The sequence below is a fragment of the Cydia pomonella genome, chromosome 3 (genome assembly GCF_033807575.1).
Source record: "Cydia pomonella isolate Wapato2018A chromosome 3, ilCydPomo1, whole genome shotgun sequence".
In the NCBI taxonomy this organism is placed as follows: domain Eukaryota; kingdom Metazoa; phylum Arthropoda; class Insecta; order Lepidoptera; family Tortricidae; genus Cydia; species Cydia pomonella.
Genome location: NC_084705.1, coordinates 3,075,293 through 3,089,759, shown reverse-complemented (window position 1 = coordinate 3,089,759; position 14,467 = coordinate 3,075,293). Strand labels below are relative to the sequence as shown.

General features: G+C 42.4%; 1 protein-coding gene and 1 long non-coding RNA gene across 2 annotated transcripts; both read right to left on the bottom strand.

Annotated features, from left to right (window-relative positions):
* Window positions 1–65: 65 nt before the first annotated feature.
* LOC133515810 (F-box only protein 9) lies at window positions 66–11,902 on the bottom strand. Its single transcript, XM_061848405.1, has 10 exons — window positions 11,697–11,902; window positions 10,501–10,641; window positions 9,750–9,878; window positions 8,795–8,942; window positions 7,658–7,803; window positions 7,133–7,296; window positions 3,381–3,575; window positions 2,327–2,459; window positions 1,355–1,468; window positions 66–242 (listed from the first exon to the last, which is right to left on the bottom strand). The coding sequence occupies exons 1-10, from the start codon at window positions 11,697–11,699 to the stop codon at window positions 66–68; spliced, it is 1,350 nt and encodes a 449-aa protein (XP_061704389.1). The 5' UTR covers window positions 11,700–11,902.
* A 1,585-nt stretch (window positions 11,903–13,487) lies between these two features.
* Window positions 13,488–14,126, bottom strand: LOC133515812 (uncharacterized). The gene is made up of 2 exons (XR_009799072.1): window positions 13,899–14,126; window positions 13,488–13,534 (listed from the first exon to the last, which is right to left on the bottom strand). It is a non-coding gene; the product is annotated as an uncharacterized LOC133515812 (long non-coding RNA).
* Between the last annotated feature and the right edge of the window lie 341 nt (window positions 14,127–14,467).

Genomic DNA, 14,467 nt, shown 5'->3' with positions numbered 1-14,467 from the left:
CCTTGCGGGTGGTACATATAGCCTGTATATGGTACAAGTGGTACAAGTAGCCTATATACAGTGACTCACAGCGGCGTATGAGTCTCGGCGGTGTAGGCGCGGACGCGACTGAACGCGAACGGCGGGAACTTGGCAGGGGACAGCTCGAACTGCGTCCACTGCTCCTTGCGGGTGGACACGCGGTAGCCGCGCCATTGGAGCTGCCAATTATTGCGGTTGCGGACTGAGCGCAGTTGGAGCTCCTGGAAAAAGTACTGATTTAAAGAGAACCATTTTTTTATCAAGTACCTAATTCGATATTTTCGATAAGTTGCAGTAGGGGAGCGTTTGTATAACTCGATTATTGGGAATCTTTTCCAACAAATATTGTAGAAAAAGCTTGAGGTTTGAAAATAGCTTCAGCATGACGATCAATTACCGTCAACCGGGGTGAATGGGGACGCCTGGGGTGAATGGGGAAAAAACTTAAAATGTGATATTCCTGATAAGGGCTTGTGCACAAATCACGCGGTTTTTTCGGCTACTTTTTAGAGATATGTCATCAGCGTACATGATCATACCCGGCACGATTTTACGACGTTTGCTACACTGTTGACAGGCATCACATATCCCACGAATATGTATGTTTAACAAAACCGAGAAAAAGTATGTGGTAGATATTTTTTCTTAGTTTCTTTCACCATATACGTGAGGTTTTCTTATACCCCCCTCCCCCGACGTGAGTTGTCGTGATTTTTTCGTGAGCCCCTTCTCCCCCTATCGAACCTCGCGTGATTTGTGCACAAGCCCTAATTTCTTCAAAAATACCTACACAAATTGTATCATTGGAATAGCAGATTTGTATGATACAATTTGTGTGGGTAATTTTTAAGAGATTGTCAGGGAAATCACATTTTTAGTTTAATCCCTATTCACCCCAGCCGTCCCTATTCACTCCGGTTGACGGGATGTCTGTTTGAGGCGCTACCACTGTTATTGTTAAGTTATGGTGGTAAGTTTAAAAATGTTATCAGTCTAACTATAGGTAACACTTTAAAACTGAAACGATTACGATCTTCGCTACAATATAAGATATACCGTCAAACGGGGTGAATAGGGACAGCTGGGGTGAATAGGGACAGCTGGGGTGAAACGGGACAAAACTTAAAATGAGATTTACCTGGCAATTTCTTAATATCTACCCACACAAATACTATCATTCGATAGAAAATAATAGTAGATTTTGTATGATGCAATTTGTGTGGCAAGATATTAAGAAATTGCCAGGTAAATCTCATTTTAACTTTCGTCCATATTCACCCCAGCCGTCTCTATTCACCCCGGTTGACGGCACTTGTAATATTAAGTGACATACCAGGTGATAGATAGTGTCGTGGTGCTCGTGGGTCTCCTTGCGTCGCGATCGAAAACGCGTGTTAGTGGTCTGTGCCGGTTTCTTATCGTTGCTCTTCTTTACCACGATCACAACCTGGGGAAGATATGACCAGATATTATGTAATATTATACGTCGCCCACATCAGTTACTAAGGGACAAGTGTACCTTGTCTCCGACCAGTCTGTAGTGCCCCGGCAGCGCGCCGGGCGCCAGGCGCTGCCGGCTCTTCAGCTGCGACACGCAGGCCGCCGGCTCGTCGGGGGTCGTCCACATCAGTTACTAAGGGACAAGTGTACCTTGTCTCCGACCAGTCTGTAGTGCCCCGGCAGCGCGCCGGGCGCCAGGCGCTGCCGGCTCTTCAGCTGCGACACGCAGGCCGCCGGCTCGTCGGGGGTCGTCCACATCAGTTACTAAGGGACAAGTGTACCTTGTCTCCGACCAGTCTGTAGTGCCCCGGCAGCGCGCCGGGCGCCAGGCGCTGCCGGCTCTTCAGCTGCGACACGCAGGCCGCCGGCTCGTCGGGGGTCGTCCACATCAGTTACTAAGGGACAAGTGTACCTTGTCTCCGACCAGTCTGTAGTGCCCCGGCAGCGCGCCGGGCGCCAGGCGCTGCCGGCTCTTCAGCTGCGACACGCAGGCCGCCGGCTCGTCGGGGGTCGTCCACATCAGTTACTAAGGGACAAGTGTACCTTGTCTCCGACCAGTCTGTAGTGCCCCGGCAGCGCGCCGGGCGCCAGGCGCTGCCGGCTCTTCAGCTGCGACACGCAGGCCGCCGGCTCGTCGGGGGTCGTCCACATCAGTTACTAAGGGACAAGTGTACCTTGTCTCCGACCAGTCTGTAGTGCCCCGGCAGCGCGCCGGGCGCCAGGCGCTGCCGGCTCTTCAGCTGCGACACGCAGGCCGCCGGCTCGTCGGGGGTCGTCCACATCAGTTACTAAGGGACAAGTGTACCTTGTCTCCGACCAGTCTGTAGTGCCCCGGCAGCGCGCCGGGCGCCAGGCGCTGCCGGCTCTTCAGCTGCGACACGCAGGCCGCCGGCTCGTCGGGGGTCGTCCACATCAGCACCACGCCGTCGGCGAAGAATCTGGACAAACAACAAAGAGTTAAAGGAGTTTGAACCTTTTAAGCAGTATTTAGACTTTATATTTAAATGGCAGTGCCATTGGTCGCCCGGAACTGGGCTAATCTGTCAATTAAATTTCGAATGCAACTACTGTGTAGTAGGTTCATATTAGTTTGGTGTGGTGACATTGGAGCGCGCGCAGCGTGCACTTTACGTCTAGGCCTGACTCCTTTAGCTTGCGAGCGCCAAAAGGTACCTGGCATTAGAACGCGCGCAGCGCGCACTTTACGCCTATGCCTGACTCCTTTAGCTTGCGAGCGCCAAAAGGTACCTGGCATTAGAACGCGCGCAGCGCGCACTTTACGCCTACGCCTGACTCCTTTAGCTTGCGAGCGCCAAAAGGTACCTGGCATTAGAACGCGCGCAGCGCGCACTTTACGCCTACGCCTGACTCCTTTAGCTTGCGAGCGCCAAAAGGTACCTGGCATTAGAACGCGCGCAGCGCGCACTTTACGCCTACGCCTGACTCCTTTAGCTTGCGAGCGCCAAAAGGTACCTGACATTAGAACGCGCGCAGCGCGCACTTTACGCCTACGCCTGACTCCTTTAGCTTGCGAGCGCCAAAAGGTACCTGGCATTAGAACGCGCGCAGCGCGCACTTTACGCCTACGCCTGACTCCTTTAGCTTGCAAGCGCCAAAAGGTACCTGGCATTAGAACGCGCGCAGCGCGCACTTTACGCCTACGCCTGACTCCTTTAGCTTGCAAGCGCCAAAAGGTACCTGGCATTAGAACGCGCGCAGCGCGCACTTTACGCCTACGCCTGACTCCTTTAACTTGCGAGCGCCAAAAGGTACCTGGCATTAGAACGCGCGCAGCGCGCACTTTACGCCTACGCCTGACTCCTTTAGCTTGCGAGCGCCAAAGGTACAATATGGCTCACCTAAGGTACCGGTAGTAGTCGATGAGGTACCACGGGCGGTAGAACTGGTCCTGGAAGGAGTTCTCCCCGTGGCGCAGGTAGGTCGTCTTGCTTATATAACAGCCATGTAGTAAGATCCTTGGTCGTTGTATATACATGTGTCGCCAGGATGTGCAGCCGTGGGCGCGCGGCGCGCCGCAGTCTATGCCCCATGTTCTACGGAAAATATTTACACTAAGAGTGATTGAGAGAAACTAAAAGGTTAGCTTAGCAAACAATTTCTTCACTTATGTATTCATCCTTTGTTATGAGTATGACATAGGGCTCAAGACCGTTTCGTCCACAATCCCTTTTCTTTACCTTCTTAGCTTGTCATTATTGTCGTATGGTCCACTGTACTGAGCCGTCTACATTTCTACATCATCTCTTTCCTATATTGCTCACCTTCCTATGTGGTCCACAGTGCTAACTCGTCGACATTCATATATAGTCCACATTACTGGTATTAGTGGAGGTCAAAATCACAGGCCAGCAAAACTTTTCAGTTGGAAAAAAGCTATCCATATGTAAATAAATGAAAAGTGCAGAAGGTGTCTTATAGGAGAAGCGGCAGTAAGGATAATGAGTGGTACAATAATGTTGACAAGCTGGCACTCTGGTAAAAATAGGAATGTAGACGACCTGGGACTGTAGTCAGAATAGTAATGTGGACGAGTTAGGAAGGTGAAGATTTAGGAATTGTATGCTGACGACATGGCATTGCGGACGATTTAAAAAGGTGAAAAATAGGATTATGAACGAAGCGCTCCTGAGCCATATTGACAGTGCCGGATTAACCATTAAGCAAAATAAGCACTTGCTTAGGGCACCACATCTAGGGGGGCACCAAAATCGTTGGCAAAAAAACGGGTAGTTTGTACATGAACCTTTGTGTGTCGGGCACGTAAGCGCGTCTCCAACGCAAGCCTTTGCCCCTACGAGGAGGCCCATTCCATCAGGCTTGCAATATCGTCGTTGCGCTGTCCGAAGCTGATATGTGCTCGATTTTTGATTGACAAATAGTTACCTAGCAACAATACATATAAGGTATTAATTCATTTAATTAAAATCGCGCCCTAATCAGATTTGGAAAGCGCAACGACGATACTGATTTTTCCTCATACTTTACCCATTGGTTCGTGGTTGATTTTTGATTTCCAGTATTCTGCAAATCTGTCAGCCTTTGGGCCAAAGGGCCTTACACCCAACGTAGAACTCAGTTTCAGAAAGCTACTTGTTTTCAACCCTACGTGGAGTTTGTTCTTCAGCCTTCTCGGAGTGTCGGATTTAATAGTAGATCTACACTTTTGTCTAAATTTATAATTATGTCGTGTCCGAATTTCGCTCTCTTGCAACTCGGCCTTCGGCTTCGCACCGAAGTCTTAACAGATTTTCGAGGATCGGAATTTGTCACTCATGCTGCCCGAGCTCTTGCACACCAGATTGGTTTGCGACGTATTGCACACGGCCAAGCTGCAGAGCCGCGATCGTGCGAACTAATTGTCAAAGTATTATTATAAAAAAACTGATGACGGAATCAAAGGCTAAAGTGCAGGTTCGGGGCCTCACGAAGGTCGAAAACCAAAAGCATACGGTTTTATTTGAACCAAAGGTTTCCTTTACCATAATTAATCTTTGTTTTCCTAAGATGTAATTAAAAAGTGATGCCACCCAGATTTTTGATTCAGGTTTATTTCAGCTTCGGCGAAGTCGGTCAGTCGGAGGTCAATAACTGTTTAAGTTTAGGTTCTAAGTTACGTTTGGTATCATTTTCGACAAAATCTAAAATGTAGATCATACCAAATTTCATTCAAATAGGTGCAGCGGTTATAGATTCCCCACATAAACTTCCACCCTCCTTTACACATCCTTAGCGATGATTTTTTAGATTAAAACTATCCTGTCCTTTCTTTGGACTAAACTAATTATCTCTATACCAAATTTCAACTAAATTGGTTCAGCGGTTGAAGCGTGAAGAGTAATATTAAAAAAAATTAAAAGTTTACATGTTTCCACTTCGGAATGGTGTCAATGTTATACCATACTCGTAAATGAGTTCGGCATTCCCGATTTATACGAAAACGATACCAAACATAGCCTACTAGCTTAACTGATGTATCTACATAAAGTTGAGAGCCCCCCCCCCCCCCCCCCCCCCCCTCCTCTAAAAATGTACACTACAAAACTTGGTGGCTCCACTTCTTAACTAAATCTCAACCCTTGGGTCCTAACTCCTAGGGGCCAATCCTGCCAAAGGAAATCTTCGGTTCGAAACGCCTATTTCATCGGCTGCAACTAACTCTAATCAAGTGCCCTTTTGAGCGAGGCCAAATGCGGAGCAGCAGAAGTACCATGATCACATTGGTTCGATTTCGTTAGGCCTTATGCATACTCGGCTTTTTACTTTATGCAAAAGTTAGCCTTAAGGCTCACATAAATTTGGCCATGAGTCCAAATCCAGGCTTTCGTCTCTCGCGGCTGAGCATTATGCCTTGTGTACAATTCGCCATTGGTTTTTTTTATAGCGCGCCGCCATCAGACTCTCCGGGCGTCTAACCTTGTGAGGACCTCAGCCTTCGGCCTCATTCACACAATTTGTCAATTCCAAGTTCTGCTTTCTTGCAGCGTGGCCTTTGGCCTCATACGTAAAAGCGCCGATCGGACCGCGCTTTAAGCCTTATGAAGAGCTCAGCTTTCGACTTAGTTTTTTAAGACACTTGGCCATAGATTCTTGCCAAAGCTCAGCCCTGCTTAAGCTCAACCTTAGGCCTCACATGAATGCGCTTCTCAGAAAAGCTCTCTTTTCAACCCTGTGTGGAGCTCGACCTTAGTCCTCGCTTACACTGGATATTTTTTCAGTCACAAAACCCAGCTCTCTCGCAACTCCGCCTTTAGGTCTTGCTCGGAATCGCCAAGTGGGCCCTCCGGATCTTCAACCTTATGAGCATGGCCGTTGGATTCGTTTTTTGAGTATTGCCACCATTGGTTCAATTCCAAGCACTGCTATCCTGCAGTACGGCCTTCGGCCTCGCACGATTGCCCGCCACGGTAGAAACAACTGACGGTCAACCGCGAACCACGTTCGACGTGTTGTCTCCCTGTCGCACATACGAATGTACAATTGCCTCTGGGCCTCAGTCCTTATGTAACTTTCGGGTTACTTTTGGTCATGTTACTTCTAGGGTTTATTTGTGAAGTGAACGAAAGCAGGTTTTAATCATATAGTTAGCCGGAAAGGCAAGTACACAATCATAGATATAGGTAATTTCAGTCATTTAGTTCACGCATGCTTTGATAAGGGGACATTAGGATGGCGACTGCACCAGCATTACTATTGCAACGTTACTGCTGCAGCACTGTCAATTTCCTTGATAAAATAAGTAATGGATTGAAAATACAAATTGCAGCAGTAATGCGACCATGAACGTCACTTAGTTTACCAAAAAAAATCAATGTTGTCAATGTAATCTGGATGAGCCTAGGCAGAGGGGGCACCAAGATCTAGAATGCTTAGGGCATCAAAATTTCTTAATCCGGCACTGCATATTGAGCGCCTGTGGCGCAGTTCATGACGACGAAGCCCGACGTTAAGAGCACGCTTTGTGCAACGCCCGCCAGATATCCCCGCCACGGTTAGTTCATATGGCAGCTATTACTTGCCTAACGCCGTAACGCCCAATATCTCATGGCGACCCTGCCAATCTGGCCTTCAACTACATTAGTAATGTACTTACTTCACACACAGTGCTCGCCAGAGGTCCGTGTCGCGGGCGGCGACGTACAGGCCCCGGCATGACGCCGCCAGCCGCTCCAAAGACGCTGCGTCCAACTCCGAGCTGACAACCCATCGCATGATCAGCAGTATAACCTCATATGGTAGCCAGGATATATGTGTGCCCTGCGAAAATTAAAAAAATGTATGCTGGTATTGGGAGTAGTCAGCATCTAGTTGTAAAGCACTTCAAGACATAAAAATGCAGCCTTCAAAAGCGAATAGTTTAAAAAAAAATTGAGTGATGCTGGTGTACTTATCGTAAGTAAAGCCAAGTAAACTGAGATCTCCGAACAACTCAAATCTGAAGGCTCCCTCTATTATATTACTTACCCTTCTGCTTGGCATGGAAAATACAAAAGGATTTTTTTTCCGTGGCCCTGCATTTCTCAGAGCTTGGTTCTCTTCATTGGCATTGTTTGTTATTAACAGTTTGTTGTTGAGTCATAAATATATGGATAGATGGTAGGTTGACTAGAATACCGACCCTTATGGCAACTTCTGGTTCGCACAGAACTCCCTTTTTTGCTTGCAACCGTTGCAATCGTGTCAGTAGATCCTCGCCTTCTATGAAATCTTCATCATCATCAGCTTCCGTCTCCACGCGGACCACCTCCTCCGTTTCTGACTCTTCTGTAAAATTATGTTAATGTTAGTTGCCAGAATTCGCAAAATGGATTGTGTGGATTTGTGTTGCTTCTCTTTCCTATGGATGTTAGTTTTGCGTGATAAACGATTCCATAGGGAGCGTGCATGAACTATAGGCGGCAGCACAGGAGCCGTCAGATTTTTGGCGCGAGGCGTAAATGTGATGTTTTTTGTTCCGATGTAGCCCACAAGATGGCAGAACCTACTATGCACAAGAAAACACTTGACGTGTAAATGTGCCTGTTTATGGTTCCGATTCAGACCACAAGATGGCAGACCCTCCAACGCGCACGGTCCCTATAATATTTTGATGAAGTAACTGATAATTCGTGGATCTTATAGTAAGGACTTAAGGTCCACTATAGGGTAAACAGTGTAGAACATAAGCTGCAAAGTTACTAAAGCTCTGGTTTCCTAGGATAGTATGCCGTAATATAGCGGCTGTAATATTACGGATGCTAAAAGAATGTTCCTTCAATCGCCTCGCTCTAGGACACCGCGCCATTTTGTAAGTAAATTACGTTAAATTATATTGTAATTATAATTAACCATTAAATATTGTTTTATACCATATGTGAAAGTTTATAATAAGGGAAATGTACCCATAATTTTTTTTATTAGTAAAAACCTTTGTGGCAGAACTTATGGGCCAACTAAGTATATGCTGCAAAGAGCGAGACTGAATGTGCTCAGAAATCATTAAAAACGAGATCATCGTATCAGTGAGGATTTATATTACCGTATGAAGTTATACATTTCGTATAATAAAAATTTATGAATAAGTATAGCGCATTTTAAGTTTTGTATTGCATCATGCAGCTAATGTATGAGTTGTATGAAAGTTCAGCGCTGACCTTAAGGCATGTCACGCGGCTCTGCGCTCTCATACAAGCAGATCTCCACGCCGGGCAGGATTTTCATGGCGCGTTTGTAGCGTTGTATGGCCTCACACAACTAATGTATGAGTTGTATATACCTTCAGGCATGTCCCGCGGCTCGGCACTCTCATACAAGCGCGTTTCCACGTCAGGGAGGATTTGCATGGCTCGCTTATAATGTTGTATGGCCTCATACAACTTCCCGCGTCGCTCAAGGTCCACACCCTCGCGAAACAGTTGCTTTGCCTGTGACGAAACCGTTACATTGTGTATGGGCTAGTGCATAAGTTAAAATGTATAAAATGACATAATTTCACATGTCAAACAAGAGGAAGATGACAATATCCACAAATTATTGTTGTCTCTGGTAATTCAAAAGTAACTGAATTATATATATTTTATTATTGTTTGTTAATGTTAAGTTAAATAAGTTTCATGTTGTTAATGTATTCCAAATTTATATATTTTTATGCCAGTGTTGGCAGAATATGGTGTACTATAACCATACGTCGGGGTTTTCGGTGCGGGAATGTTTTCTTGTATATATAACTTTGTCTCTTTTAAAATAATTACCAAACTATGAATTAAAAATAGAAGGTAAGCTTCAAATGCGCTTAGAAATATTAAAATAGTATTGATTTTTATAGTTTTAACCTGTTTTTTGGCTAATGTAAAACATTCCCGCACCGAAAACCCCCGGGGAATGACTATAACAAAAAAAAAACAATGACACCAAAAGTGCATGTACCATATTCTATTAATATATCGATATCTTATTTATGAATGACACCATTTGACTGACAACATTTGAGTAGTTTGAAAAATAAGCATTTTTCAAACTAATCAAATGTTGTCAGTCTTTTTCCTCAAAGGATTTGGAATTGCACCAATTTTTGAAATGAAAGATCTCAAAAATATGTCAAAGAATGCTAAAACGGAGACTGTATTAAATAACATTACTATTTATGAACTTTTTTGTACAATTATTTTCCAAAATTTTTGCAACTTGCATATCCACTACAAGTGACATGACATGACACATGATAGAACTACCTTGTCCTCTTCGGTGAGGGGCTCCTGTGGCTCCAGCTTGGCCGGCTCCCGCTGTGGAGACGGTGTCGCATCTAGTTCCCGCTGCCATTGCTGCCGGAAAGCTGCCAACTCGTCCGAGCCCTCCTTATTCTGATTAAATATAAGTATGTTTATCATAGATGAAGTTGATGATGATAGATGACTATGTTTAAATATACACAAAAATGGATCCTGTCAATAATTATAGGGTAAATTTGTAAATCAATCAGTAAAAACTTACAAGTGGTTTGAACAAAATTAAGCTTTCTATAAAATAAAAAAAAATAAAAAAAATTAAAATTAAGTTAATTGAAATTTATAATTTTTTTCAACCCAGTTCATATAAACACAATATAGATCGTGTTGTTCATGACGACCCTGCCTTGACTCGTATTTTCATATTTTTAAAGGTAGATGACACTAACTATATCAAATCAAAAAAGAGGATCAAGATTTAATTCCAAATGTAAAAATATCAAAGTAATTTTTGGCTAGAAAATGTAGACCCCAGTTGAGATTAGCAATGTTTTATATATAATAAGAATTAATAATAAATCTTATGATGCAAGTTTTACAATAGTAGGAGTGCACAAATTCAGTCATAGATTGGTTTCTTCGAATATTGTTTACTAATTAACGGACAGACAGACGGACATGACGAATCTATAAGGGTTCTGTTTTTTGTCATTTGGCTACGGAACCCTAATAAAAATCATAGCAAAGTATAACAAACCGAAGAATCATCATCATCATTGTCCAAGGTCAAGTCATCAAGAGCCTCTGCAACCTCAAAGAGTGAAGAGGAAGAGGGGTCCTCCTGCTCCCCTCCGTCAGAGTCGGTGCTTGTGCCTGCACCAGCAGCTGACGCGGATGCCTGCAAATATTATACAACTTAATAAGGTGTTTAACTGACAGGTGAAATCATTTTCTTTTTACAAGCTTTTATTTAACTTGCCCTAATCATATGTAGCTATGTATGTATGTTAGTGTGGTGTGATGGGTGTGTGTGGTCAGATCTTGGCAGCTAAATTGGACCCTGTTCCCGATTTCCGAATGAGCTGAAAATTTGCATCTATATATGTAAGTCAGGTGACAATGCAATATTATGGTACCATCGAGCTGATCTGATCATGGAGATAGATAGACAGGAGGTGGCTATAGGAACTCTGTGATGAAACCACGCAACCTAATTTTGTTTGGGTATTAGTTGCCTGTTGAAAGAAAAGTACAATTAGCAATAAAAGCTTGGACCAAAAATCACATTTTTGTCTAAAACTTATTTCAAACTTTGAAGTTAAGTGAGTTAAGTGTTTATTGTATGAAACTTTAACGATTTGACCTTGAACTTTTTGTTTATTAAATCTTGAATAATTTCCATATATTTTATTATTCACAAAAAATCTCAAATAAGTGGAAGAGTTTGAATTAAAAATGTACTTATACTAAAAACTAAACTACAAAACTTAAAACCTAGATCTAAAAATAAATAAAACTAGACTTAAAATAAAATAAAACTATCCCCCTGCGGCATGGTGCCGTAGATGCTAGCAGCATTTCCTCGCTGTATCACAAAACTAATTCTTTGAGCAAGGAAGCTGCCAGCTCTGCTGTCACCGGTGACCTCTCTAATCCTTTTAGGAAGTTCCTTAAAAAGGTTAAAGGCGCTCGGAATAAATAATAATTATGAACAATAAAATACCAACTATTTGATGAGATGAAATTATAACATTTCTTTATAAGATACAAATAATTTTGATAACAGTAACTCAAGATATAAACTTACGACGTATGTATTGAAATTACAGCAATAAGAAATAGCGAAATAGCTTAACAATAGCGCAAATTACATTATGCGTAATATACATGTATAATAATATAGTAAGTTTACACCATAATATAAATAATGAGTAGGTATCAGTGGAGCCTCACCATGTCTCCTGTCGCTGTGAGAAGTGATTGAATTAATGTTAAATGATATCAGTATTTTAGCAGCTAGTGCCACGGGCATAAAAAGTCGAATAAAATTGTTATCAATAGAAGTACAGCATGCAAAATTAACAAGTAAAAATTCGTAAATTCGGAATTATTATCCTTCCGCTCATGTCATTTATGTCAAACGTCAAACCAAAATAAATATGTCAACTGTCAAGCAAGGATTCGTTCAGATACTATCAAACTTATCAATCAAGTTATAGTCTGTTAAGCCATTTCCGTCAGTAGAAAAAAGTGGCAAATGGTTCCCTTGGAAAATGTTCATAAAAATTTGGCCAGGGACTCTCTCATATCAAAATTCAAACATAGATAGAGAGAATCATACTATCTTTGTCTTATGCTAGTACTGACACCCACCTAACACCTAAAAAAAGGAGTACTTCTATATAAATTTCTTTTTATTAACTGAGAAATTCGGTTTACCAGACTATAAAGATTTTTTTACTCGACTACGGCAAAGCCAAGAAAAGGTCCCAATCATAATTTATTGCGAGAATTAAGTTAAGCGGCTTGTAGCTACCTTATGCACGAAATCATCTCGTTTTTGTGATCCAGTTATAAAAAGGCGGCCAAGTGCGAGTCGGACTCGCCCATGAAGGGTTCCGTACCATTTGACGTAAAACTTCCCGGTCCACTTCCCGGTTTTGCGATTGAGCTGAAAATTTGCATGCATATGTAAGTCGGGTGACAATGCAATATTATGGTACCATCGAGCTGATCTGACGATGGAGACAAGAGGTGGACATAGGAAGTCTGTGATAAAACAACGCAACCTAATTGTGTTTGGGGTTTTTAGAATTTGCTCGATGAGTATTAGTTGCCTGTGGAAAGAAAAGTATAGTCAGCGATAAAAGCTTGTACCAAAAATGATTTTTTGCCAAAAACTTATTTGCTCTGTTTCCATCTTCATTCTTATAGCCTGACCAGTAATATATCACGCGCCATATTGCGGAATTTCATTGGAACTATTTTTTTTTATACTAAACTAAACTGTCACCCTATACATGAGAATAATAGTGCCCTCTTGACAATGATCATATATTTCTGGTCGGGCTTTAAATAAGTAATTTAATCACTCACTAAAATAAAATAATAAAACCGGCCAAGTGCGAGTCGCACTTGCGCACGAAGCAAAAAAATCACATTTGTTGTATGGGAGCCCCCTGAAATATTGATTTTATTGTTTTTTTTTGTAAGTATTAAATTTTTTTTTCATTAAATTTTATAGAACATTATTACACAAATTGACTAAGTCCCACAGTAAGCTCAATAAGGCTAGTGTTGAGGGTACTTAGACTACGATATATATAAATATTTATAAATACTTAAATACATAGAAAACACCCATGACTCAGGAACAAATATCCATGCTCATCACACGAATAAATGCCCTTACCAGGATTTGAACCCGGGACCATCGGCTTCATAGGCAGGGTCACTACCCACTAGGCCAAACTGGTCGTCAAATAATACCCACACAAATACATCATCTGTGAAAATTACAACTGTCTAACTATCACAGTTCATGATATACAGCCTGGTGACAGACAGACAAACAGACGGGCGGAGAGCGGAGTCTTAGTAATAGGGTCCCGTTTTATCCTTTGGGTACGGAACCCTAAAAACTATTTGCACATAACATAGGATTGATAAGCTGTACACGTACTCCTTAGAATTATACTCGTATTAATACAAACAGTGAAAGTCACTACAAGAAACAAAGAATAATTAATAATGGAAACAAGATTTATTGTCCGGCTGATTGGTTTGATAATCTGGAAAAAAGATTTTCAGAGGATATTCTTTCAAGTGCATACCTTTGACTATTAACTACCATTACAAAAAACATTAACACACTAGAGTAGGACAGCCACAATATCATATTTGTTACAGCAAAGTAGAGATAATATGAATTCGCGGCCATCGCACTGATCACTATAGCAAGGCACAGGCTTGAAGCTAAGTAAAGAAGCATTAGGGAAACACAAATATAAAACAAGTTTTCTCTTTCTTTCCATAACATGTACCACAAATATAAAAGCGCATGACAGAAAAAGGCCAGCATCGCTAGCACAATATAGCATGAGCTCATGAATTCAGAATCAGGCACAGAAAAGCCATGCTCACTGAATAACGTACTTCCAAGAGGTGATCCGAGACAGGCACATGCAATTGTTGGTATTATCCCAAGTATTGCTATGATTCTTATATCTAGCCTTTCAGCTGGAATTTCGAAACATGTTTCTAAACAATCCCAATAATCTTTTTTTGCTGAGGTTCTTGTTTCCATTTTTTGCTTTTTATATTATTTCATGCAGTATTTTTTTACTACACTGACGTTGTCATTGTATCACTGCAACGTAGTGATTATATGCTCTTTGACTGCAACCAAAGATAACTGGCTTAGGTCTAAGCAAGTCTAAGGAGGGTCTAAGATTATATTCTTTGGTCTAAGATCTGTAGATAGTCTTTAGCAATCTTTAGTTTGCTTTTGGCGAGTAGAGCGCAGTCATGTTAGTCACATAACGAAGTTCGTTAATTTCGAGCAACTATTTCTGTCACTCTAAAGTTCCCCACACACGTCCGGAATCATAGATGGTAGAACCCTATAGATGTGCTCTACGCGTACGCCCGTGAGGGACTGAGACAGAATATACGCAATGTGACAAAAAATAAAAACACTAAAATTCCGGACAACATCCCAAAAA

Coding starts and splice junctions, on each gene's coding strand:
- LOC133515810 (XM_061848405.1), bottom strand. Junction 7,804..8,794: donor GCCGCGGGACATGCCTGAAG/GTATATACAACT, acceptor ATAATTTTACAG/AAGAGTCAGAAACGGAGGAG. Junction 2,460..3,380: donor GACTACTACCGGTACCTTAG/GTGAGCCATATT, acceptor TTGTTTGTCCAG/ATTCTTCGCCGACGGCGTGG.